This window comes from Tachysurus fulvidraco, chromosome 8, assembly GCF_022655615.1.
Source record: "Tachysurus fulvidraco isolate hzauxx_2018 chromosome 8, HZAU_PFXX_2.0, whole genome shotgun sequence".
In the NCBI taxonomy this organism is placed as follows: domain Eukaryota; kingdom Metazoa; phylum Chordata; class Actinopteri; order Siluriformes; family Bagridae; genus Tachysurus; species Tachysurus fulvidraco.
Window position 1 is genome coordinate 23,986,768 of NC_062525.1, and position 24,342 is coordinate 24,011,109.

General features: G+C 39.1%; 2 protein-coding genes across 2 annotated transcripts in view; both read left to right on the forward strand.

Annotated features, from left to right (window-relative positions):
- Nucleotides 1-24,342, forward strand: part of LOC125145310 (integrin alpha-M-like) — a 115,861-nt gene that overhangs the window by 46,994 nt on the left and 44,525 nt on the right. The window lies entirely within an intron of this gene.
- LOC113653539 (integrin alpha-M-like) overlaps nt 1-24,342 on the forward strand; it is a 49,534-nt gene that overhangs the window by 20,219 nt on the left and 4,973 nt on the right. Inside the window, exons 12-20 of the mRNA XM_047817106.1 lie at nt 12,787-12,917; nt 13,070-13,228; nt 13,941-14,135; nt 17,166-17,299; nt 18,079-18,221; nt 18,353-18,501; nt 21,982-22,113; nt 22,240-22,313; nt 22,415-22,556. Coding sequence (XP_047673062.1) covers nt 12,787-12,917; nt 13,070-13,228; nt 13,941-14,135; nt 17,166-17,299; nt 18,079-18,221; nt 18,353-18,501; nt 21,982-22,113; nt 22,240-22,313; nt 22,415-22,556 — 1,259 coding nt within the window. The remainder of the gene's footprint in view (nt 1-12,786; nt 12,918-13,069; nt 13,229-13,940; nt 14,136-17,165; nt 17,300-18,078; nt 18,222-18,352; nt 18,502-21,981; nt 22,114-22,239; nt 22,314-22,414; nt 22,557-24,342) is intronic.

Consider the following 24,342-nt stretch of genomic DNA (forward strand, 5'->3'; position numbering starts at 1 on the left):
GCTAAATGCTGTAAATGTAACATTTTTGGAAGGAGTCTCTACTGTCTGTGGAGACATACATTTTCTCTCTGGGAAAGAGTTCAGGACTGTTTCCGGTTAACAGGAAAAGTTGCCCCTGTACATCACATCCATAGGTGAGCCACAAGATTTGGGAGAAAAGAAGTGCATAAAATGCTGCACCATTTTATTTCACCAAACTATAATGCCCTTGCACACAAAGCAACGTTTAAAAAGATATGTTTTGCCTAGAATTTGGGTCTCTACAGACCCCAGTGATCACCTTTGGCATCAGCACACCAATTAAGTACAAGGCCTCTGCAGCCTTAGTGCCTGACTTTGATTCTCTTGTTGCTAAAAGACCAAATCCAAAAGGTTCCTCCAAAATGTAGTGAAAAACCTAATGGAAGATTTTATAGAACAGCTGGGCGACTAAATCTATAATGAACAATAGAGTGTACTTCACATATGCAAACATAGTCAGATATAGAGATAGATTTATTTAGCTGTTCTCCAACATTCCCCCTTTTCTAACATTTTCCCGTTTCTGTGGTCAACAAGTTAAGCAGCAAGTGTTGGTCTTATTAGCTTTGAGAAGGTGTGAGAGAAAATAGAAGCTTGTGCGGTAACTACAGATTACCAAGGGTTAAGAGGAACTAACCTATTTTACAAAATATTACACAACATTCAGCATATGTCCAAATGGCTAAAAACTGTAATGTATTATTTTTAGAATTATTTGAGTTTTGCAGTAGTACATGTGGAATATAACATTCCAGGACATGCTGTTATTGGAAAAAAATCTACCGGGAATAACAGTTCCTTTTCCTGTTGGGCCACAGCACACCACCACCACAGTATTCAACCAAAATAGCTTTATTTTGCTTTCAAGTTTCAGTGTTTTATGGAGCACACACATGCTCATCAAATACAAAACTCAGCAGCATGTTTTTCTCTCTCTTTTGCTCTATTTTGTCTTCTGTTCTTCTCTATTTGCCTAAGTTCACTGAAAGAAAGAGCAAATCATTAGTGTTATTAATCACAGGTGTGTGGACTCTAACAGTTCTGGTTGACTCTGCCTTCCATCCACAAACGCCTCTGCTTCCATATACCCACAATGTCCACCCTTTCTGGCCTGCAGCTGACTTCACCCTTCGGTGGGATAGGAGGTCTCTCACAGCCATCTGTGCAATGATTTCCTCTAAACAATTTATGCCACACCCAGAGTGGTGTGCAAGGCTTGCTACATCGAGTGTGCAACACTTCATCTGTTTCTACTTTCTCAACTTTACTCTTTTCACCTACCCTGTTATTCTGACCCTGTTGACAGGATAGAATATGGACTGGAATCTTGCATTGTACATGTTCCTGATTTCTGGTAAGATCAGACTAGGTTTCTTTATCACTTCTATAACTCCATTTCAAATAAATGTATTCAAATTCATGTCCATTTTGATCTGTTCTATCACTGTTGCAGGTTTATGTATTAACAGCCACATTAAGGACAATTAGGAAGTCAAACAGGCTAATAGTCACATACCTGTAGGGTTACTGTACCACAGTATAAGGAAACACAGCTATGGGAAAAGAAGTGTTTAATAAGGTGTCCATTAAGCGTACACTTCAACCTTCATTTTAAAATTCCTGCTTAACTGTTACACTCGAATGTTTTGAAGTGTTTATTAATAAAGCATTAGCTTTGACAGAGGTCATCTTATCAGGAAGAGATAATGTACAAGATGCTTTTTAATTGTTTGTACTTTTCATACCAGTTCGATTTTGAGGTAAAGATTTAAGTTATTAATGAAAGTGACATGAATGCACCTTGAACTAAAAAACTTTACTTTTAAGTGTAAAGGGCATTTGTATGTATGTTAGAGTAAATATATTTGTCTCATGTGAAACAGAGGCAGAAATGTTCTGTTACTTAATGAAAGATATACGAGTTTGTGTGTTTGTGTGAGAGAAAGTGAATATAGAGTGAGTAGGCAAAATAAGGGCCTTAGATTAAAATACAAACACAGATGCACTTTTGAGTTATATTATTAGTTTATTAGTAATATATTGAGATTTTAAAAAGACAAATACTAAATGTTACAATTGGCATTATTCTTCTGTTCTTACAGATATGGGTGTCTGCCTTTATGTATGTAAATGTCTCAAATGTTACTCTGGATAAAAGCTTCAGGAATATAAACAAACTTATTATGTATTACTGAAAAAAAAACACAAAAAAGTGTCTCTCACACACACACACACACACACACACACACACACACACACACACACACACACACACACACACACACACACACACACACACACACACACACAAATACTTTCATGTTGTGACCTTCAAAACTAGAATCAATGTCAAAGCTACCATTCAGAAACACTTTGTATATGATCTTTCCTGCATCTGGTCTGGGATGTGCACTGGGCCTGTGGAACTGGAAGTTAAAAGGCTGTAGAGATAGATACCAATTCAGCAGGTACTATCTGAGAGTGAGGATCACCCACTTGATGGCCAGGCACTCCTTCTCTGTTGCTGTGTTTAGTCTCCCTCACCAATAGTTTGTGACTAATATACAGCACAGGGTACTCCTCCCCTCCTCCACCTGGAACAACATGGTCAGCAGCCATGTCTGTTCAGTCTGTGAAACAAAAGGGAAAGAGAAGTCAGGAGAATGCAAAAGCAGTCCAACACATCATGCTGCCTTTACCTTAGTGAAAGTCTGCTGGCATGGCTCTGTCTACTGGATCATGTCTGGTGCTTCCTTTTTAACGAGTTTAGTCAGTGGGCTTGTGACATCCAAATAGTTAAGTATGAACATATGATATGAGGTATAATAGCCAGCCAGCCCCAGGAAATGTTGCACCCCATTTTGACCTTAGGTCTAGGGTACATCTGTGGTGTTGTCAATGTCGGGTGCTTCTGCCCATGACCCAGAGGATTCTGTCCATGAGCCGCTGGGGCTCCGACCAATCCAAAAACAACTGTGAAGAATTGGTGTAAACCAAAGAGTTTTTAAAAAGGCTGTTTTTTTGCAGGACATTAGAGTCACGGGTATCTGTCAATGTCCCTTTTTTAAATCCAGTCACCAAGTTGACTTGTCTACACAGTTTACACAGAATCGGACAAACCTGTCAGACTTTGGCACCAAGACCACCGGACTGGTCACTCACTGTGCTACTCCTCGATTACCCCCTATTTTAAACATGGCCTGAAGTTCATTTAAAACCACCGTTTTTGTGTGTGCGTCAGCTGCACACTGTGACCCCTGGGGGCTGTCTTAATGTGGTGTTCTCCATGAGTTAGATGGGTGAAAGGTGGTCTGGAGTGAATGAATTTGATGATTTTGATTTTAGCTTTGGTCCCACCTTCTTCCTCTCTGGAACTACCATCAATAATGCCACAGGGACCGCCTCTTTCCATGGTTTAAGGAGGTTGAGGTGATAAATTTGCCATTGCCCCACGTCTATCCGTTTGCTTAACCTCATAGTCCACAACTCACTGTGTGATTTCAAAGGGCCTTGCCACTATCTGAATAATTTGGAGTTTGATGTGGGTACTAAAATGAGAACTTTATCTCCTGGTGTGAATTCTCATAGTTGGGCATTTATATTATTGCATAATCCACTTGGAATTCATATTATGTAACATAATCCACCAGCATTAACACAAACTGATATCCCCATGTCAACTGCTCCAAGGAGACCTTGATTACCGTTAATGGGTGTAGTGGCACTTTTGTGGTGGCTGGTGGATTCAGCAATTGACATTTATGACATGCTGCACACCACTAGCCAACATTGCTGCAAATGCCCAGCCCATAAAAGTTGGCCATTAGACTGTTCAGTGTTTTAAGTGACCCAAGAGATTGGCCATTGGATTATAGTGTTCCTGGCCATGCCTCTTCTTCCACAGCATGCCTGTTGATGCATGTTATTACAGTATTGGCACCAGTACTAAACATCCCTTTTACTGTACTGGACATTTTTCCAAAAGATATTTTCTTATTTTGTGTTCTAACAATGACTCTGAAGGTCTATGCAATTTCATCCTCTTCAAGTTGTTCAGTAAGCCCTCATGCCCTGTGGATGAAGTGGAGTCATTCTAGAAGAAGCCATTCCACCTGGAGGAAAATTCAGTACTAATTTTATGAATGATTGAGCATGCATTAGCCAGTTTTTACACATCAATAGCATTCAGACTATTAAAGGTCAAATGTATGTTTAACTCAACTCTGAATATGGACCAGAATACTTACAGTAGGTTATTTCAAATTTCAATAATAACAAAATGCATATACTTAATTTTTTTCTAATGTTAATTGTCATCTAAGTAATATATAAATAATTTTGTTTACTATTAAAAGTCATGTATCCTGTTTTTTTGTTTGTTTGTTTGTTTGTTGTTGTTTTTTTTTTAAATTATACTATAGGTAAATGAAACCCCACATTTTAGACAAACGGGGGCGCTAGTGAGCCACTTAAGAGACACACCTTTGTCTGACCTTTTTGTCCACACTTAACAGCCGAAAAATGTGATGTATGTGTCAAATTTCGAGTTAATCTAAGCATGCCAAAAGCCTTAAATATGCCTGAAATAAAAATAAACTTTGACACGATGCCATGGCAACGGTGTTTGAGATATCAAAAATCTGTTCACGATTTCGCATTAGATTCAATCGCATGAATCCTCTAGGAGGAGTATTTAACAGTTCATTGCATGCAACTGTGAAAAAATGCACCTTTGTGACTGACACACTTCATGGGGCCTGTTGGTGGCGCTATACCTGGGACTCACAATAAGCACATCGATGCGATCGGAATCCTTGGCCGAACATACACACCGCGTGTCATCACAATAAGACATTTTTTGCCTTAGATAGGAGACACTTCCTGTTTCTCTGAATTCGCCATAAATTTGTCACCTCGCCATGGCAACACCGTTCGAGATATCAAAAATCCCTTCGCAATTTAGCAAGTGCAACGTCTCGGCATCATGTTCACCACGTTTGATGTCAATCGCATGAATTCCCTAGGAGGAGTATTTAAAAGTTCACCTCATGCACTTCCTGTTGGGCTATCCAAAATGGCCGACTTCCTGTTGGGCAGAGCTCATAGTTTAGACCACGAAAGTTGTTCGGGTCGATGAGATCTATATGCATACCAACTCTCGTACATGTGCGTACATAATTGCCCGATCTGTGCACAGCCTTTGCCTGAGCCTAGTGTCGCATGACTCTGACGTGTGTGCCAAATTTCAAGAGTTTTCGAGTATGTTAAGGGACCCAAATTGACCAATGTGTGCACAAAAAAAAAAAAAACAACAATAGGGCTTCTCACCATTAGGTGCCCGGGCCCTAATAAAATGCATATACAGTACTCTAATGTTAATTGTCATCTAAGTAATACATAAATAATTTTGTTTACTATTAAAAGTCATGTATCCTGTTTAAAAAAAAAAAGTAAATTATTTTTATTTTAGTATCTCAGTCAGTGTTGGCTTTCAACATTGATCCAAATCCATGGAAAGATTTTACCCAACCACAAAACATAGCCTTCGGCTACAAAGTGATACAGAGAGATCGTGACAGGTGAGAAACATCATACTCCAATGACACGTGTCTTCTACTGTAATTTGTGGTCCATACATTTACATGCTGTACATTTCTTGTGACAAGCCAATTACTTTATTTTTAAACACTTGGTTTCAGCATTATTTCACTTCAAATTCCAGTCAAATGTATACATACAATAAGTTGACTCTTTCTAAACAGTTTAAAATCTTTCAAATCTTTTTTTTTAAATCTTCTGATTGGCCAAGTATTATAATTAGAAATCATTCAGGAATGTGTGGGAGGCTGTAATTAAAGGGCAGTGTCATTTTACCCTCAATACCGTAATCCAAGCAACCCCACCAAGAAATCAGAAGCTCTGCTGCTCATTACGAGGAAAGGTATCACAAGAATCTATAAAAACAATTGCAAGTTGTATATAATGCAAATATTCAATTCAATTAACCTCTTAAGGATCTCCGCCTACATGACCTACCCAACAAAAAGTGGTACAGCTCCCACATACTTTGACACACAGGGGTGAGCCTGGTCTCATTGGAAAGAAGAGATTCTCTAGTTTCAGAAACTAGTTTCAGATTGATTCTAGGCCTGGCACAAAGTTACAGAGGCTAGAATGGAAGGTTTTCATTTCCGCCTGAGTTGTTTACCTGATAAACTGATTAATCTTATTTTTCTGGAACATGTTAGGGACCAAATAACAACTGAGAGTCATAGCCACATGTCTTGGCTTTCACCAAAAAAAAATTCAAGTCAAAAGACCCAAAAATGGCTTCAATAAAAATATTTTTCTACGGACATGGTCGTCTGGTGCAGCGTTTTTGTGTACTTGTTTACTGTATAACTTTGAATTAAAAGGCTGCATGCTCAGTTTAAAAGGCCTAAAACAAGCAGAGTCTCTCTCTCTACATGTCTAGTGTGTAAAAAGGCCTGTAACTTGACACCCTGAGCTGTGAGAGTGACAAAAGGTCAGGGATTACGCAAGAATTCTTCTGCGCAGCTTTTTCACGCAGATCCTGGCAGAGAAGACACGGCATGTTGCATATCGTTGGAATCGTCTGCTTATTGGCTAAAGAGCTGTATAGGTCCCAGCCCATTTCATTGCTATTGGAAGGAGTAATTGTCAGTCAAAGGTGGGTTCCCAAAAATGATGTCATGACATCATTGGCTTCTCAGCCGTCTATCTCTGCCATACAAGCACCGATTGGCTCAAGTGAGGGCTTGTTTGATTCATTAGGTCCTGGGCTATAAATATGACGTAAATTTAGTTAGCGCGGCAAAACGAGATGATGGCGCACTACTGTTTCCAGTTTTCGGAACACAAACGGAATATTTGCGGCGCGACCAAAGCGTTTTGGATTAAAAGGCTTACAGATTTCAGTTCCTTGGACCTGTGTGGATTTTTGTGGAATATTTGTTTTGGAATATATTACCCCAGTGAAGAAAGGGACGCGTCTAAATGTAAGGGAAAAACCGGTCTAGCGCCACCTAGGTCAGTTTTGTGTGTGGGCTTAAAAAAATATTGAGAGTATAAACTCTACTATTTAAATAGGTTTTTTCGTGTTTTTAGAGGATTTGATGCTTTAAAGATGAATTGAAGCTTGTTTCTGGGTCATCCCCTAGTGGTCACTTTGACTTCCCATACAATTTAATTTGTATAGCACATTTAACAGCGGGCATTCTCAAGCAGCTTTACAGGATCAGAAATTCTATGGTGTAAAGGAAAGACTCAGTAGAGATGATATAGGAAGAAACTAAGAGGAACCAGACTCGAAAGGAAACCCATCTTTTGACATATTCAACCCATCTGTGACATATTCAATATGTGGTTTGTTGGTGCAGTAAATAAAGTTAGTTAGTGAAACCCAATGTGAAAACAGCAGATTATGAGAGTCGGGTAAGTTTCAGGTTCATATCGCTAACATTTTCCTTTTCTTCTCAGAGTGATTGTGAGTGATCCATTACTCCAAAGTCAGAATCAAAGAGGGAAAGTCTACACATGTGCTGTTAGTAACGGAAAATGTTCACCAATGCAAATTAAAGGTACTAATGCAGACACAATTTTTATTAATCTTATGCTTATGCGGTTTTTCATCAAAAGAATATCCCAGAAATGGTACTCCATTGACCCACATTTAACTACATGTTAAATCTTGTCACAGTTCCCTCTGAGGCTGTCAACATGTCACTTGGGCTGTCAATGACTAAAGATCGCAAGTCTTCAAACGTAGTGGTAAGCTACAGTACACTGGTATTTCAACTCAGGTAGAGAAAAACTCTATATTTCAACTCAGGTAAAGATTGATATCAAATAGTGGGTCTTATATCCCATTGTAGGTTTTGTTTCTATATAAGAATCTAGATTTAAATGATCTGTGAAATGTGCATTTTAGTTTAACCATTTCACATTAAGTAAAAGGAAAAACATTATTTTTCAGGTCTGTGGCCCAACCATTCCCAAGGACTGTAAGCAGTTTACTTCATACAATGGCATGTGTTTTAAACTGGGTTCCAATAGTCCTATACCACAAACTTTGAGAGGTATTTCATATGAAGAGCTAGCAGCAATAAAAATCCAAAACTTTTGTTCTCTATTCTTATAATTTTGTTTTCATGCTTTCTTTAGATTGTCCAACAGGAACAGACATTGCTTTCTTGCTGGATGGCTCTGGAAGTGTTAGCCAGAGTGATTTTACTATAATGAAGAATTTTGTTATAAACATGATTAACGAGTTCAAAGACAGAGATTTTCAGGCATGTACAGAAACCTCTTTGTCTATCCAATATATTTGAATGTTTTTATAGTTATGGGACTGAATACCCTGTTGCCAGAAACTACAGCTACATGTTTAAGCATCTTTAAATACATTCCAAACACAATTCTAAGTACCAAGATAAAACTGTTAAGAAGAAATAGTTAAAAACAATATGGGTCCTAATTAAGGTGGCAGAGCTACTGACCATCATAAGTGCTATATGAAAAGAACAGAGAGCAGAACAAAGAACCAAGTTTCTGAAATTCATGACATTCCTCCATGAAACGATTGGAATAGTAAGGCTAATTAATTTGTTTGTGCTTGACACCAAAGACATTGGGTTTGAGATCAAAAGATGGATATGAGATGAGAGTTTGGGATTTCTGCTATTTATATCTAGAAGTGTTAATCATAAAACACAAACTTTTGTAGTGGACCAGATAGTTTTAGGTTAGCAACACTATAGTAACCAATTGTTAGAGATATCTGGTTAACACACTGGCCTTAAAATCATTATTAAAAAATAAATAAATTAATTAAAATGAATAAAATAGCTTACTGAGCAAAATGTCCTTCTGGACCAATGGGACTCGTTATTAAAGTTTAATTTACAAACAGCCATTTAATAAAGACTTTCATGCTGGTTTTGCAAATTAAATTGTTAGAAACTGCAAAAAAGGAAATGCAATTTATTGTGAATGTTATTTTCCATTTCAGTTTGCAGTTGCACAATATTCTAATGATTGTGAAATACACGTACAATTCAACACGTTTTCAAGCACTGATCAAATACTTAGAATCACACAAATTGGTGGTGGGACCCACACAGCATCTGCTATCAACAAAGTCGTGTGAGTATCCTGAATGCATCTAAAAGCCAAAATGTTTAACGTTGATCTTTCTTATTAAAAAAGATAAGTGGATGCAATGTTTACAATCAGTTCATTTGTTTTGAGCAGGAATGAAGTATTTACCATTAGGGCAGCGGCCAGAGAAAATGTTAACAGAGTGTTGGTGGTCATCACTGATGGCGAATCAAATGACAGAAATCTACTGTCAGATGCTGTTCAGAATGCAGAGAGGAAGAACATTATTCGCTATGCTATAGGGGTGAGAGATTCCCCTACATTGAATGGCTAGTCTAATTATTTGTCTGGAGTTTTCCCGGATTACTTTCTTTCAAGAGATTAATATGCAACATGATTATACATGAGACCCAGTTTTTGTTTTTAATGGAGGCAGTAAATATCTATGTGCCCAATAGCATGTGAACCATAGGGTATAAATTCCTAATTTTGATAATTAAACTGAGAATGACTACACCACCCCACTTAACTTAGTGGGAGAAAATAAGACAACCTGCTCAAGCAATTCAATTGAATGAATTAGAAGCCAGAGTACAAAGGAGGTTACAATTTATTCAACAGTGATAAAATACAAGCTCCACATATACTGTACAAAGACTGTGAACAGCCCCCCCCCCCTTCAGATTTAAACACCCATTGGGCATAAAGGAATGAGTTCTAGCATTAATAAAAAATAAACACAATAAAAAAAAATCACATCAAAATTAAACCTGTATGAAAAATATTTCTGTATGAATTATATTTCACACCTCAAATCCAAAGAATAAACAAATAAGCAAACACCCAATACACAAGAACTCAATTCCTATACAAACCCACAGCACAAGCCAAGTAGGAGATCAAACTTATAAAAACAGGAGCGTATAATTTCATTATATTTTATCATGTATAATGGCGTAAAGAAATACAAAAAAATGGAAAAGAAAATAAATGAAAAATACAACAGGAAAGAAACAGTAACAGTGGTTGCCCAGTCAACAGCCAAAAGTACTCCTATAAATAAAAACACCTTTAATACATTTCAATTAAAACACAGCATCAAATATACACAGTATAAGACATGTGCATTTCACAAATCCAAATTACAGACCTCTTTTTAAAAGCCGGATTAACCTGGCTGCCTCATTTGAAGAGAAGCTTTTCCCTTTTGTCCAAAATGAATAAAATAGTTACATTTTAACATGAGATCTCTCCATATTACACAATAAAAGCCCCACACTTCAATGAGAATAAAAGCAGCATTATTACCTGGCTAATCACATCAGGTGCTATTGAGCAATTGGTTATTTGTTACACATCCTGTTCTGGATAGCTGTGCATCTGCATTGATGAACTGTAGCAACACAAACATTAGATATTCAACACTTAGGTGTAATATACCTTAATCCCTATTGGGTTTGCATTGTGATGTTTATATACTGTCAATATACATAATGTGTGCTTTAAACACATATTTTATGGATTTTAAAGTCTTCAATATAAGAGATTTAACCAACGAGTTGAAGGTAGTTCATTGTCGAATCTGCTATGTTGAAGGTCAATTAACAACATTTTTATGTACTAGGTTCAATACGAAGGGCTTTTGGAAACACTTATTAGTTAATTAGAGAATGTTTCAATGTGAAAAGAAGTCCGAATGTTTTAATAAAACCCAGCCGAGATGTTAACTAGGAGTCAATAACCGGAATTGTTTATAACTTGTAGCACTATGTCAGGACTCAACCCGGACTTTTGGCCACGTGCTGTTTTTGTTTATCTTCTTCGTCACGTGTCTGCCCCGCCTTCGTCTGCCCCTCCCTGTCTTCACACCTGTTCCTTATTGTTTCATCGTGTCTTTTTATATTTAAGTGAGCCGCGTTGCCGAGTGCAGCGCGGAATCATTAGTTACGTTTACCCCTCGTCATGTCTAGTCCATGTTACGTGTCTTCATTTGTATTGCTTTTATTATCGTCTTTATGTCGTTGTCTTTGTTATTTATTAAACCCCTTTCCTTTGAAGCTATCCTGCTTACGGGTCTGTCTCCTTCCTCTTCCGGTTGTGACAGAATGATTCCGCCTAAGAACTGAGACCCAGCAGGATAGCTTCCAGCTCGGACCGGTTTTTTTTCTTCTCCCCCTGGACTGTTCCGGCAGTCCTTCTGACCCTTTTTTCTTTTTTCAGTGGCATCGCTCCGCACTTTTTCCGGTGAGGGACGCCGCTACACTTTCGGTTCCGTCCGAAGCGGTCGTCGCCTCACTTCCTTCGCGGAGGATGTCACCATACCGTTTTTGCCCCTTTTTTATTTTTTGGTGCCCTGCGGCATCGCCCCGCATTTTTTTCGGTGAAGGACGTCGCTCCACTTTCGGTTCCGTTCCGAGGAGGGCGTCGCTTCACTTCATCCGCGGGGGGTGCTGCAGGCCCAGGGCGAAGGACTTTTCCCTCCCTCCCACCCTTCATATTCTGGTCATCGGGACGTGGATCTGGCAGCGGTGCGTCGGGGGTTATGTGCGGCCCTCCAGCTCGGCTGTGGACGTCGCTCGGTCCTCCAGCTCGGCTGTAGACGTCACTCGGCCCTCCGGCTCGGCTGTGGATGTCGCTCGGCCCTCCAGCTCGGCTATGGAAGTCGCGTGGCCCTTCTGCTCGGCTGTGGACATCGCTCGGCCCTTCTGCTCGGCTGTGGACGTCGTTCGGCCCCTCTGCTCGGCTGTGGACGTCGCTCGGCCCTCGCTGGCTGTGCCCGCCGTGTGCCTTGCTCCCCCCACCTGCCTCGCCGTGTGCCTTGCTCCCCCCACCGGCCTCGCCGTGTGCCTTGCTCCCCTCCACCGGCCTTGCCGTGTTCCTCGCTTCCCCCATCTGCCTCCGCCGTGTTCCTCGCTTCCCCCATCTGCCTTTGCCGTGTTCCTCGCTCCCCCATCTGCCTTCACCGTGTTCCTTGCTCCCCCTTCTGCCTTCGCCGTGTGCCTCGCCCCCCCCACCCCCCCCCCCCACCCCCGGACCTTGTCGGGGTTTGGCGCTTCGGGAGCCGCGCCTCGAGGGGGGGGTACTGTCAGGACTCAACCCGGACTTTTGGCCACGTGCTGTTTTTGTTTATCTTCTTCGTCACGTGTCTGCCCCGCCTTCGTCTGCCCCTCCCTGTCTTCACACCTGTTCCTTATTGTTTCATCGTGTCTTTTTATATTTAAGTGAGCCGCGTTGCCGAGTGCAGCGCGGAATCATTAGTTACGTTTACCCCTCGTCATGTCTAGTCTATGTTACGTGTCTTCATTTGTATTGCTTTTATTATCGTCTTTATGTCGTTGACTTTATTATTTATTAAACCCCTTTCCTTTGAAGCTATCCTGCTTACGGGTCTGTTTCCTTCCTCTTCCGGTTGTGACACACTACTTGGTGAATTACTTGCTAACTTTTTTCTTTTTTAAAATAAAAAGAAAGAAATCACAGGAGTTTGGATAACTGTTCCAACTACATTTTCTGTATACCGAATAATATGTTTGTATTGAACCTCTGAATACTGCCCAATGCTAGAATATAAGGCAGGGATCAGACTGTGAGCAAACATGTAACATGACCAAGCAAAACTCCTACCTGCTTGTTCTGTGTTCACAGGTTATTCCATGGTGGTAGCACAAACCTTTAGGCAATTCTACATCATTCAGGGAGCTCCAAGAGATAAGCACATGGGGGCAGTGATCATATACAATGGAGACAATGTCTTTCAGGCACTGGATCCTCCCGAGGTAATTTTATTCATCTAGTAATAGCAGTAAAAAATGCTGCATTGAGATGCATCTCACAGCTCCAGCACACACTGTCAGTCCTAGGCCTAGCAATATGAACTGTGTATTTCCCAGTCTTAGATGAAATTTAGACCCTGTCACCATTTTTTCAGCCTCAAATTGGTGCCTATTATGGTGCTGAGTTATGTGTTGTGGACTTGAATTTGGACAACATCACAGACCTCCTACTTGTTTCTGCTCCGATGTATAATGAGAAGGATCAGGAAGGAAAAGTCTTCATCTACACCTTTCAAGGATCTTTTGGGTCCCAGGTAAAGAGTAAACATGACAATGATAATGTACCTAAGCTGAAGTGTTGTCTTATTCTCAACATCTTCAACAATCCCGTTCTACATTAAAGGAAATTGCAGTTAGTAAAATTACAGTCTCAGAAGTCTCCAATTTTATTACTTTGTAAAAGAAAACTTAAATTTGATCAATAAATTAAAGTTGCTTCCTGTTTCTAATGTAATCTGTATAGAAGCTATTCACAATTAATTTTAAAACAATTATCTTGGGTATAAAAATTCCATATTCATCCCAAATTAACTTCACCCTTAAACCATCATGTCATTAAGCATTAATTGCTTAATTTTCCTATAATATTTGTCCCCAGCTTGGCCAGTAATATTAAATAGTATACCCTTGGCCAAGTGGCTTTTTTAGTCTAGAAACACGTATCACATAAATTGTGTAAAATGGCTTTATTGCTATATATGGGTCAATATTCAACTGTTTAGGTGTTATGTGATCTTGAGACACCAAAATCTTATTAAAATGCTTATGTAAAAAAAGGGACTTCCTAAAATATATTGTTTAAAAAATACATTTTGTTTTATAACAAAACTGGCTGGTACAGTTTCTATTAAATATGACTGTATACCAGACATCTTCCAGTGATTTTATCCAAAAAGTGGCTTGTTACTTGAGTTACATGAAGAATTCTTTAGCAACCTGCAGACATTTTCTGTAAACATTTTACAGCTACAATACATAGGGGCAGTGAAAGGAATCTCAGGACAAAGGGGGAGGTTTGGCCTGACGCTGGCGAGCCCTGCAGATCTAAATGAAGACAGCCTGGTGGATGTAGTGGTAGGAGCACCTCTAGAAGAGAATAACCAGGGCAGCATCTACATCTTTAATGGGAGAAATGAAGACATTGCCCGCACCTTCTCCCAGGTCAGACAGGAACAAATCTACAGCATATTATTATGATTAAGGTTTATTTAAAATGTATTATAATATATAGGGTTGTGAAAGACCTGCTGATTCACATAATGTTTAATTTTGCATTGGAAAATTTTTGCTTCTTTGTAAATCATTGATGAGATTATGATCAGATGACATTTTGAGATATTCAATACTGTAAGTTTTACTTATGTCCAACAAAACAAATACACTATACATACTCAATCAAAACCCAAATATTGAAAAAATAGACACTTTTTTTACCTCTCATATATTGTTTTAGGAGGCCTCTGATGTAGAAATCAAAGGTTTTTTAAATTTTTACATTTTAGTAAGTTTTTACAGAAATGTTGTAATATTGCAACGTTGGGCTCTGCTAGGAGCAGAATTTCTGCATTTGTACTCACTTTCTCTGAACAGATATACAGAGAATTTAAGCATTAATTTGCAGGGTTGATTGCTTACTTTGCCCCAACAGTATATATCATGAGTAATAATCACACAATAATCTTTTTTTTTATGAATAAGCATTTATTAATATAGATTTCTGAACCAGAAAATCCAGTATTGGGACTGATAAACTCCTTTTTCATATTAGCGATATCTGTCACGGGGCAAGGTGTGCTTCTTTGGTTGGGGCTTGATGTCCACACCAACTCATTGGCTGGGCAGTCAATGAGGTGGTGGTTTTCTTTGTCCATTGCACCTGCATCTTCATTCTCTGAATCACTTGCATCAGTGTCATCTGAGTCCATTTCAAAATCACTCTCTCCATTTTGGACTGCAGCAATCACATCCTACACAGTGACTAGCTGACCTTTCTGCACTGGTGGCATTCTGAAATGGAAAAAGTAAAAATTAGTAATAAATTAATTAAGTAAATAAATTAGTGATTAATACATATGGGTCTTATATTGTAGTAGATAAACTGAAAGAATAGTATTATCCATCAAAGTATTATCAGTTCAATGCAAATGCTAATCAAAATTCCACTACTACATTCAAACAATACTCTCTGGATGGCGTATTATGCTATCTATTTATCATACTAAAGGGAACACATGCATCTTTCCATATCACAGGTTCATATTCAAGACCATTTACATCTGTCCTTGAACAATGCAACAGACATCACCCCAAAAAAATCCAGAACATTTAGAGCCTGCTTTTCTGTCTCCTAATGCTATAAACTGCTACTTGGGCAACACTCATAAAAAATCTCAGGATCGTTTAGTCGTTAAATAACAAACAAAAAACTACAAAGATACAGGGAGTTTCAGATACTGCTCTATATGATGGAGTTTCAAATACAAAATAAAATATATTCTTGTGTTTAATTATGGTCTAATTTAAACTAAGTACAAATTTAACAGAAAAGCACATTTGCACATTTAGAAATGAGTTAATGAATCATCTAACAGTTTAAATTTCAATTTGTGATGATGTCAGTAGTGCAGAAGTGAAGTCATTATGTAATGTGAAAGGTGCACAGGCTCTTTTGACAACCAATCTGGCCCAACAGTGTACAATTACAACATGGACTTAACAAGCTCTAAATCAAATTTGATCAATGTTTTCAAAAATACCTAAATATTTATGTGGTCTATACATTGTAATAAACACAGAAAAAATATGTGAAGAATTTTACTTACTTGAATCTTGACAAATCCAGTGATGCAAAAAAATAGAGATGAGCTCAACGTGAAGTTTGCAGGTAGAGTGAGTTCATGGTCAGATGACTGGACTTATAAACACTTCTTCTATCAAATAGTATTATGAGGACAAACAATAGAACCCATTAACTATGTAAATGTGGTCTTGAGGGGAAAAAAACATTTGCTGGCCTTTTTTAAAAATTGTTAAAAGTTATGTTGTAATTCTGCAACAGTGGGCTTTACAAACAAGACTTCAGTTATAAGAGCTATCTTCACTACATCAAAGAAAAAAAAAAGGGGGTATTTTGTACGGTCCAGGAAATGACTGTCCTTTCTGAACCAGTAAATTAGGCATAAGGAGCAAAACCCCATTCCCTCCACAACCCCCTCATCTACTTCACTGTGTGTATTTTGGCTGGAAGTTAAGCTAACACTAGCATCTATCCGCTACAGACATATGATCTTATTTGAGGTGGAGGCACTTAAGAACCAAAAGCAGTGAAATTTCGCTATGCTTATTACCAGAGTTGTAGCACAAACAAAATATTAATGCAAACATTCCATTCAATACTAAATAAAAATAACATTTATTGATTTGGTCTTGAAGCCTGAGATCTTCCCGTGACCTGAGGTAGTTTGTGGATAAGCGGAAGGAAAAGCGAAAAGTGCATTCATTGGACACACTGTTTGTAGAGAATGCACACACACATGAACTGATTTGATTCGAGACTGGCATCATTACATCATGCATAAAATTTTGGTGTCCACTTTTGCCATTTAATAATACCATAACGTTTGGCTTACTATGTAGTCATATAATATATAATATATAACTCTTCTTGTTTTAAATTTTCATTAAAACCCCTAAAGGTGAAATCCTAGAACCGCCCCTGCTCTTATGCATACCGAAAATCACTGAAATTGTACTTTTTACTTTTACTTCAAATACTTAAGTACATTAAATATCAGAAAATTACTTTTGATACTTAAGTACAGTAAGTATCAGATATTTTAAGACTTTTACTTGAGTAATATTCTAAAAGGCAACTTTCACTTCTACCAAAGTCTTTTTCTAGTACGATACTTGTACTTTTACTCAAGTATTGCTTTCTAGTACTTTATACAACACTGCTCACTAGAATCCATGTGCAGGGTATTTTGTAACAAATTCTAAATCAGTGTCAAAATAGACCCTAGTCAAACACAACAACTCACCCACACACAGACACAAAATACAGATTTAAGATCAAATACTTAGAAGCATTTTGCAATTAATATTAGAATTATCATGATTTGTAATTTTGTAAATAATAGTCCTGTAAATAATTTTCTTTTTCCTTTTTTTTTTTTTTTTTTTTTTTTACAGAGAATCACAGGCTCGTCTGTGCGCAATGGACTGCAATTTTTTGGTATTTCTCTGAGTCCATCTGCTCTGGACCTTAGTGAAGACCAACTGCCAGATCTTGCTGTCGGTTCCAAAGGAGCTGTCTTGCTTTTAAGGTCTGGCATTTCAGTTCGGATATGTTAATCTCCTGGGTTTGGGGCAATTTGCTCCAAATCTAGATGTGGTATCAATGAATAAAATATACAGAAATTTCACCCAATTGAGGCTTTCCACATTTTGCCCTGCTACACCAGGAAAATTATATGGACTGAGATTTTTTAAATTTGATATACACAATATTTGGGTAACCTTTCACACTGTGAGATTTTTAAGTTATACTATCATAGTATTCACCTTTCCGTGTTAATTCTTTATAGAACAATCTTATCTGCAAGATATCTTTCCCACCAGACCACATATATCTATTCACATTTGAATCACCAGCATGATTGTTTAAAAACCTGAATGTAGAATCACTCTTCAAAAACCCAGCTTTATGGAGAGTTCAGGCAACCAGGATCTTCCATCTGAACTTTGGATCTCACCAGCAACTACATTGTGGTCTTAATTGTGGTCTCTTGGTTGCTTCACTGACTACGAATACCTTCCTTACTCAGTCATTGACTATTGGTGAATGTCCTTCTTTGGGCTCTCCTGTGGCTTTCCAGGAACACGTGTATTTATAATGAGATAATGTGGAACTCACTGAGGATAATTGAAGACACCTCAGTTAATAATGTTGCTTCTGATAGCAAATGGCAGCACCAGAACTAATTTAAGCTTTAAGCTTTTTTTCTATCTGCTCAAATCCAAATTAATGTGGAAATGCTTATACGTAGTTTGATGTTCCATATGCATATTTACATTGTGTGTTGTGTTTTGTGTAAATGTTCAGATCCAGACCCACTGTGGATTTGCAGAACACAGTAACTTTCATCCCGTCCAAAATTCCCACCAAAGACGTTGACTGCAACAAACCTTTAACAAACAAAGTAAAATTGTGTTTCAAAATGACGAGGCTGAATAATGACAAACAAGGTTCCAATATTTTTCTACATTTTTTTTAAACACATAACCTTTGCCTTTCTCATAAAATTACAAGGGAAATGTTTGACTTCAGGAAGCTTATCATTGTGGATATTTCTTTTTCTTTTATTGTGTTTGTTTAGATTTGTCTGCAAAGATAAACTATACATTAATGCTTGATGCCAAACGACAGAGCTACCGGGCCTACTTTTCAGAAAAAAAACGTATTCTAACTGACACAATAGATGTGTTGCTACAAGAGAGCTGCAAGGAACACGTCATCAGTCTAGAGGTATTTGAAATGCTCCTTTTAAATCTTGTGAAATGTGAAATGGGGGTGTAGTTGAATGACAAAAATGCTGATTAACATTGATGACACATTAGATTTCAAGCTAATTATTTTTATATTATACCTTCATTTATAAATACATTACATATTTTGGGTTAAAACACGAATTAGGGTTAATGAGTAATAGACAGGATCCAGCGAGACAGTAAATCGCGTCATTACTAATTGCTCAAGCCACTGAATGAATATAAAAAAAATAGCTATAATATTTTTATTTAAACAGTCAATCTTAATAAAATCTGACATTTTCAGTCAGCATTATTTCAGGCTAAGAAATGTCTTTGTTTAAATTTCTTTATTTATTTGATTGTTTGTTTGTTTGTTTGTTTGTTTGTTTTATCAATTAATCCTTATTATTCCTTGGAACACTGCTCTAGTGTAATGTGACTTTTAACAGCATGTAAACAGGTTGATGGATGTATATTGGAAGTGTGTGTGTATTTGGTGTAAGTCTGTGCAGTCCATACAGATGATGTGCATGTGTACTGTATGTTGTGCTCAGTACAGCTCAGTTCAGTTATTGAGAAGTCTGATGGCTTGTGGGAAAAATTGTTACACGGTCTGTTTGTGAGGGCCTAAAAGCTTCGGTACCTTTTTCCAGAAGGCAGGAGGGTGAAGAGTGTGTGTGGGGTCATCCACAATGCTGTTGGCTTTTGGGATGCAGGATGTGGTGTAGGTGTCCATGATATAGTGCTTAACTCACTTTGTTCTAGAGTAGTGTGATTTGAATCGTGTTATATTCTATAGCATTGTTGATTTTTATAGTGTTGGTTTTTGTTGTTCTCTCAGCTGATTTAATCAGGAGTAGTTTCAGTCTCCCTTAAGGTGTGAATTGGGGGCAGGGCTTACCTATTTCAATTGAAGGTGAACCAGCCTACTCTTCAGTGTGCTTTAACTCTCTACATTTGATTATATTGTCTTCTGGTAAAGTAGGTTCCTGTCTTTTGTATACTATCTGCTTAACTCACTTTGTTCTAGAGTAGTGTGATTTGAATCGTGTTATATTCTATAGCATTGTTGATTTTTATAGTGTTGGTTTTTGTTGTTCTCTCAGCTGATTTAATCAGGAGTAGTTTCAGTCTCCCTTAAGGTGTGAATTGGGGGCAGGGCTTACCTATTTAAATTGAAGGTGAACCAGCCTACTCTTCAGTGTGCTTTAACTCTCTACATTTGATTATATTGTCTTCTGGTAAGAACGAATCCAATAATTTTCTTAGCTGTCCTCACTATTTGCTGTAGGGTCTTGAGATCCGAGATGGTACAGTTCCCAAACCAGACAGTGATGCAGCTGCTCAGGATGCTCTCAATGATCCCTCTGTAGAACATGGTCTGGATGGGGCGAGGGAGGTGTGCCTTTCTCAGTCGTCGTTGGAAGTAGAGACACTGCTGGGCTTTCTTGGTGATGGAGTTGGTGTTGAGTAACCAGATGAGGTTCTCTGCTAGATGAACACCAAGAAATTTGGTGCTCTTGACGATCCATCGATGTTTGGCAGAGAGTGGTCGCTCTGTGCTCTTCTGGAGTCAACAACCATTTCTTTAGTTTTGTAAACATTCAGAGACAGGTAGTTGGCTTTACACCAGGTAGTTACTGTAGATGTTGCACCTCCTCCCTGTATGCTGACTAGTCATTCATGCTGATGAGACCCACCACAGTTGTGTCATCGGCGAATTTGATAATATAGTTTGATCTATGCATTGTTTGAGTCAGCAAGGTGAACAGCAGTGGACTGAGCACACAGCCCTGAGGGGCTCCAGTGGTGGTGCTGGAGATGCTGTTCCCGATCCTGACTGACTGAGGTCTCCCAGTCAGGAAGTCCAGGATCCAGTTGCAGAGGGATAACAACAGAGGTGTTTAGTCCCAGCAGGCTCCGCTTCCCAATCAGGTGCTGAGGGATGATTGTATTGAATGCTGAATTAAAGTCTATGAACAGCATTAGTACATAAGTGTCTTTATTGTCCAGGTGGGTGAGGACTAAATGAAGGGCTGCGGCAATGGCATCATCTGTGGAGCGGTTTGGACAATATGTGAACTTCAGAGGTCCAATGAGGGTGGTAGCATGGTCTTGATGTGCCTCATGAGGAGCTTCTCGAAGCAGTTCATTACGATGGGTGTGAGTGCGGTGGGACGGTAGTCATTTAGGCAGGACACTGTAGACTTCTTTGGGATGGGGACAATGGTGGTAGTCTTGAGGCACGTAGGAACAATGGCGCTGCTCAGGGAAATGTTGAAGATGTCAGTAAAGACATCCGCTCTGCATAGAGTTCTCCTCACGTCGGCAGTGGATAGACAGAGTACCTGGTCATCGGGGGGAGGGATGGTCTTCCTTGCCGTTACGTTGTTCTGCACCTCAAACCGAGTGTAGAAGTCGTTCAGCACATTTGGGAGAAAGGCATCGCTATCACAAGCAGGTGAAGTTGTCTTGTAGTTTGTGATCGCCTGTATGCCCTGCCATATGCGCCGGGTGTCTCCGCTTTGCGTCTTTGATGGCTCGGGACAGTTTGGCCCTTGCTGTTCTTAGGGCCGCCCTGTATCCTTTTTTGAAGGATAGGTCTCTAGTCCTCAGCAGCGCACGCATGTTAGCAGTCAACCATGGCTTCTGGTTGATGCGTGAGGTGATGGTCTTGGAGACGGTCACATCATCAATGCATTTGCCAATGTAGCTGGTCACTGATGACGTGTACTCCTCCAAGTTGACAGAGTCGCTGTCGGTTTCAGCCTCCCTGAAGATGTTCCAATCAGTGCACTCAAAGCAGTTCTGAAGAGCAGATGTGGCTCCTGCTGGCCAGGATTTCACCTGCTTCATAACCGGTTTTGAGCAACTGACAAGTGGTCTGTATGCTGGAATTAGCATAACAGAGATGTGGTCTGAGTAGCTGAGGTGGGGGTGGGGCTTCGCACGATACACGCCAGGAATGCTTGTATAAACAAAATCAAGCGTGTTTTCACCTCTCGTAGCAAAGTCCACATGTTCATGGAATTTAGGGAGGATCTTTGGATTTGCATGGTTGAAATCTTCAGCGATGATAAAGAGGGTGAACTGCAGGTTAGCTAATAGTTCCGTATAACTCAGCGCCTCTTTAGCATTAGCGCTAGGAGGAATGTAAATTCAGACAAGGTAAACAGTAGTAAATTCCCGTGGTAAATAAAATGGCCTGCATCTAACAGTCATAAAGGACTATTAATAGACATTTCCCCTAAGTTGTGGTGGTTCTTCAAACTTAGCTATATCACTACTAACTACTATTACACAATAATAATTAACATGCATTCATTTTGATGTATCTTCATAGGCATTTTCGAAATATTAAACAACAATTTAACACTGTTTTGTAGTGGATTAAATTCGGCCGTGAAAAATTTTATTAGCTAAGAGTATTGAAAGTTTCTTTTTCTGTAACTAATTATTTTCTCCTGCCTTACAGACCTGCCCTAATGATGCAGTAAACCCAATAATTAATGAGTTAAAGTATACATTTGAGGGTCTTCCTATTAATCAACAGGATAATTTGCGGCCGATACTGCGACCTAATACAAAGAATACCTCAGATTATAACGTAAGTTCTGAGAGTCTTCAGCATTTTACACATCAGTCCTATTATCTAATTTTCTCAACCTATCATAGAAATGTTTAAATGTTAGACCATGCATGTGACACCTTACTGTGTAAACATTTTTTACAGCTGGATTTTGAAATAAACTGTGGAACTGATAACATCTGCATTGATAATCTCAAAGTGGATTTTAATTTTTCTCGGTAAGTGGAAACAGTAACACTCAAAGAAAACACTCAGCGTCCACTCAGAGATCTAAGAACGAGGATTTGATCTTGTGGTTTGTTTTTCTTTCCATTTTCAGATACTCAGTCATACAAGTTGGAATAATGCAAGAACTGAATGTAACTGTTTCCATAGTGAACAGAGGGGAAAATTCCTACAACAGTCGAGTAATTCTTAAGTACCCTTTTGGACTCTCTTTCAGGAGATCCAGCACTAAAGAGGCAAGTTTATCACATATCAATTTGACCACATTAAGTGTTGAGTTGTACCATAGTAGTATTATTAAGATTTAACACACAGTGGTACAGCAGATAGCCTTCTTACTTCACAGGTCCTGTGTCCAAAGTTTGGCACTGAAATGAGGTACCATCTGTGTGGAGGTTAACATGTGTGCACATGAGTTTTCTTCATGTTCCATTGACTGGATAGTGGCAGTGCTGTGATTTACTCAAAACCTTCTAATTAGTGGCCCATAGCCTTAACCAGTGAGACACCACTTTCCATTAAAATCTATGGCAGCATGGTGGCACAGCGATAGTGTTGCCACTTTATAGCTTCAGATTCTCTGACTCCTCGGGTTACTGTCTGTTTGTATTATTTCCTGAAATTGATTTAGTATTTTGTGTTAACACAAGATGGCAGCATATAAACTTAGAAGGTTATGTGTTTAAATCCTAGGACCACCAAGCTGCCTCTGCTGGGCCCTTGACCAAGGCCCTTATTTGACTAAATGAGTTCATTGTAAGCTGCTTTGGATAAGGCTAAATGTTTGTATCATATCTGGTCATTGAATGTAACTTTCAATAGTCCAAAATGTGCAGAAGTCCTAAATGCATGTGCACTGAGGATTGGGACAATCCCTCCAATCTGCAGAATTGGATCCTCTGAAAGAGAACTGATTGACACCTCCCTTCTCTCAGTGACAATTAGGCCAAAATTTTCTATGTTGTTATTAGATGTTATTAGATTGTTTATCACAACCCTTTAGGTCAACACATTTGGTCCATATTCCAACTCCCATAAGAGTGTCAGGACTCAGCCCAGACTTTGGCCAGATGCTTCACTTGTCTGCCCCACCCTTGTCCCCCCCTGCCTTGCCGTGTGCCTTGCTCCCCCCAACTGCCTTGCAATGTGCCTCACCCCCCTCCTGGACCTCGTCGGGACTGTCATTAAGACAGATTGGTGGGTCGGGAGCCACGCCTTGAGGACTCAGCCCGGACTTTGGCCACGTGCCTATGTTTATGTTTTGTGTCACGTGACTGCCCTGCCCTTGTCTCTTCCTCCTCGCCTCTGCACACCTGTTACTCATGTGTTAATTGTTAGTATTTAGTCGTTTAGTAATTTAAATTATAGTAATTTACTATTTTATTTTTTTCAAGCATGGAGGCGCCAAGTTGTCTGTTTGCGCATTTGATAACAGGAAGCAACGTCATACGCACATGACGACAAGGAGGTTACTGTAGTGCATAAAGCGAGTTACCCCTCCCACTTCTGCTAGTTTTACTGAGATGTCTTGTCCTGTGCAAATTGGCCAATTAATATTACAGACGTCCTGAGGTAAAATTGTATTACTCCATGTCCCCACGATTCTCCATGTCCCAACAATTTCTCAATAGGGTTCTTCATACAATCCTTGTCCACAGATTGCTGATAGGTGAGGGAATGTGAAAGTATTACTTAGTGGATAGAGATACAAGTAGCAATTTCACCACTGGGCCATAGACTTTGCAGTGCAATGCTCATTGATAACAAACTCCACATGTGGAAATGTGTTCAAACACTGGCTTGCTGGAGATATAGAAAACTGTTAATGAAAGGATTCTGACTGGGACTGGTTCACCAAACAGAGATATCTACCGTAGATTTTCTGGAGCTGTGTGGTGCGATAAGGGTATGAGGAGTGTAGGTCATCTTCTAAACAATAAAGGTCAGTCTTATATTAGCAGTCAGGTAATTACAAGGTTATGCAGCTCTTCCCATCGGTCTGCACCTGGTAAAAGTTTTATG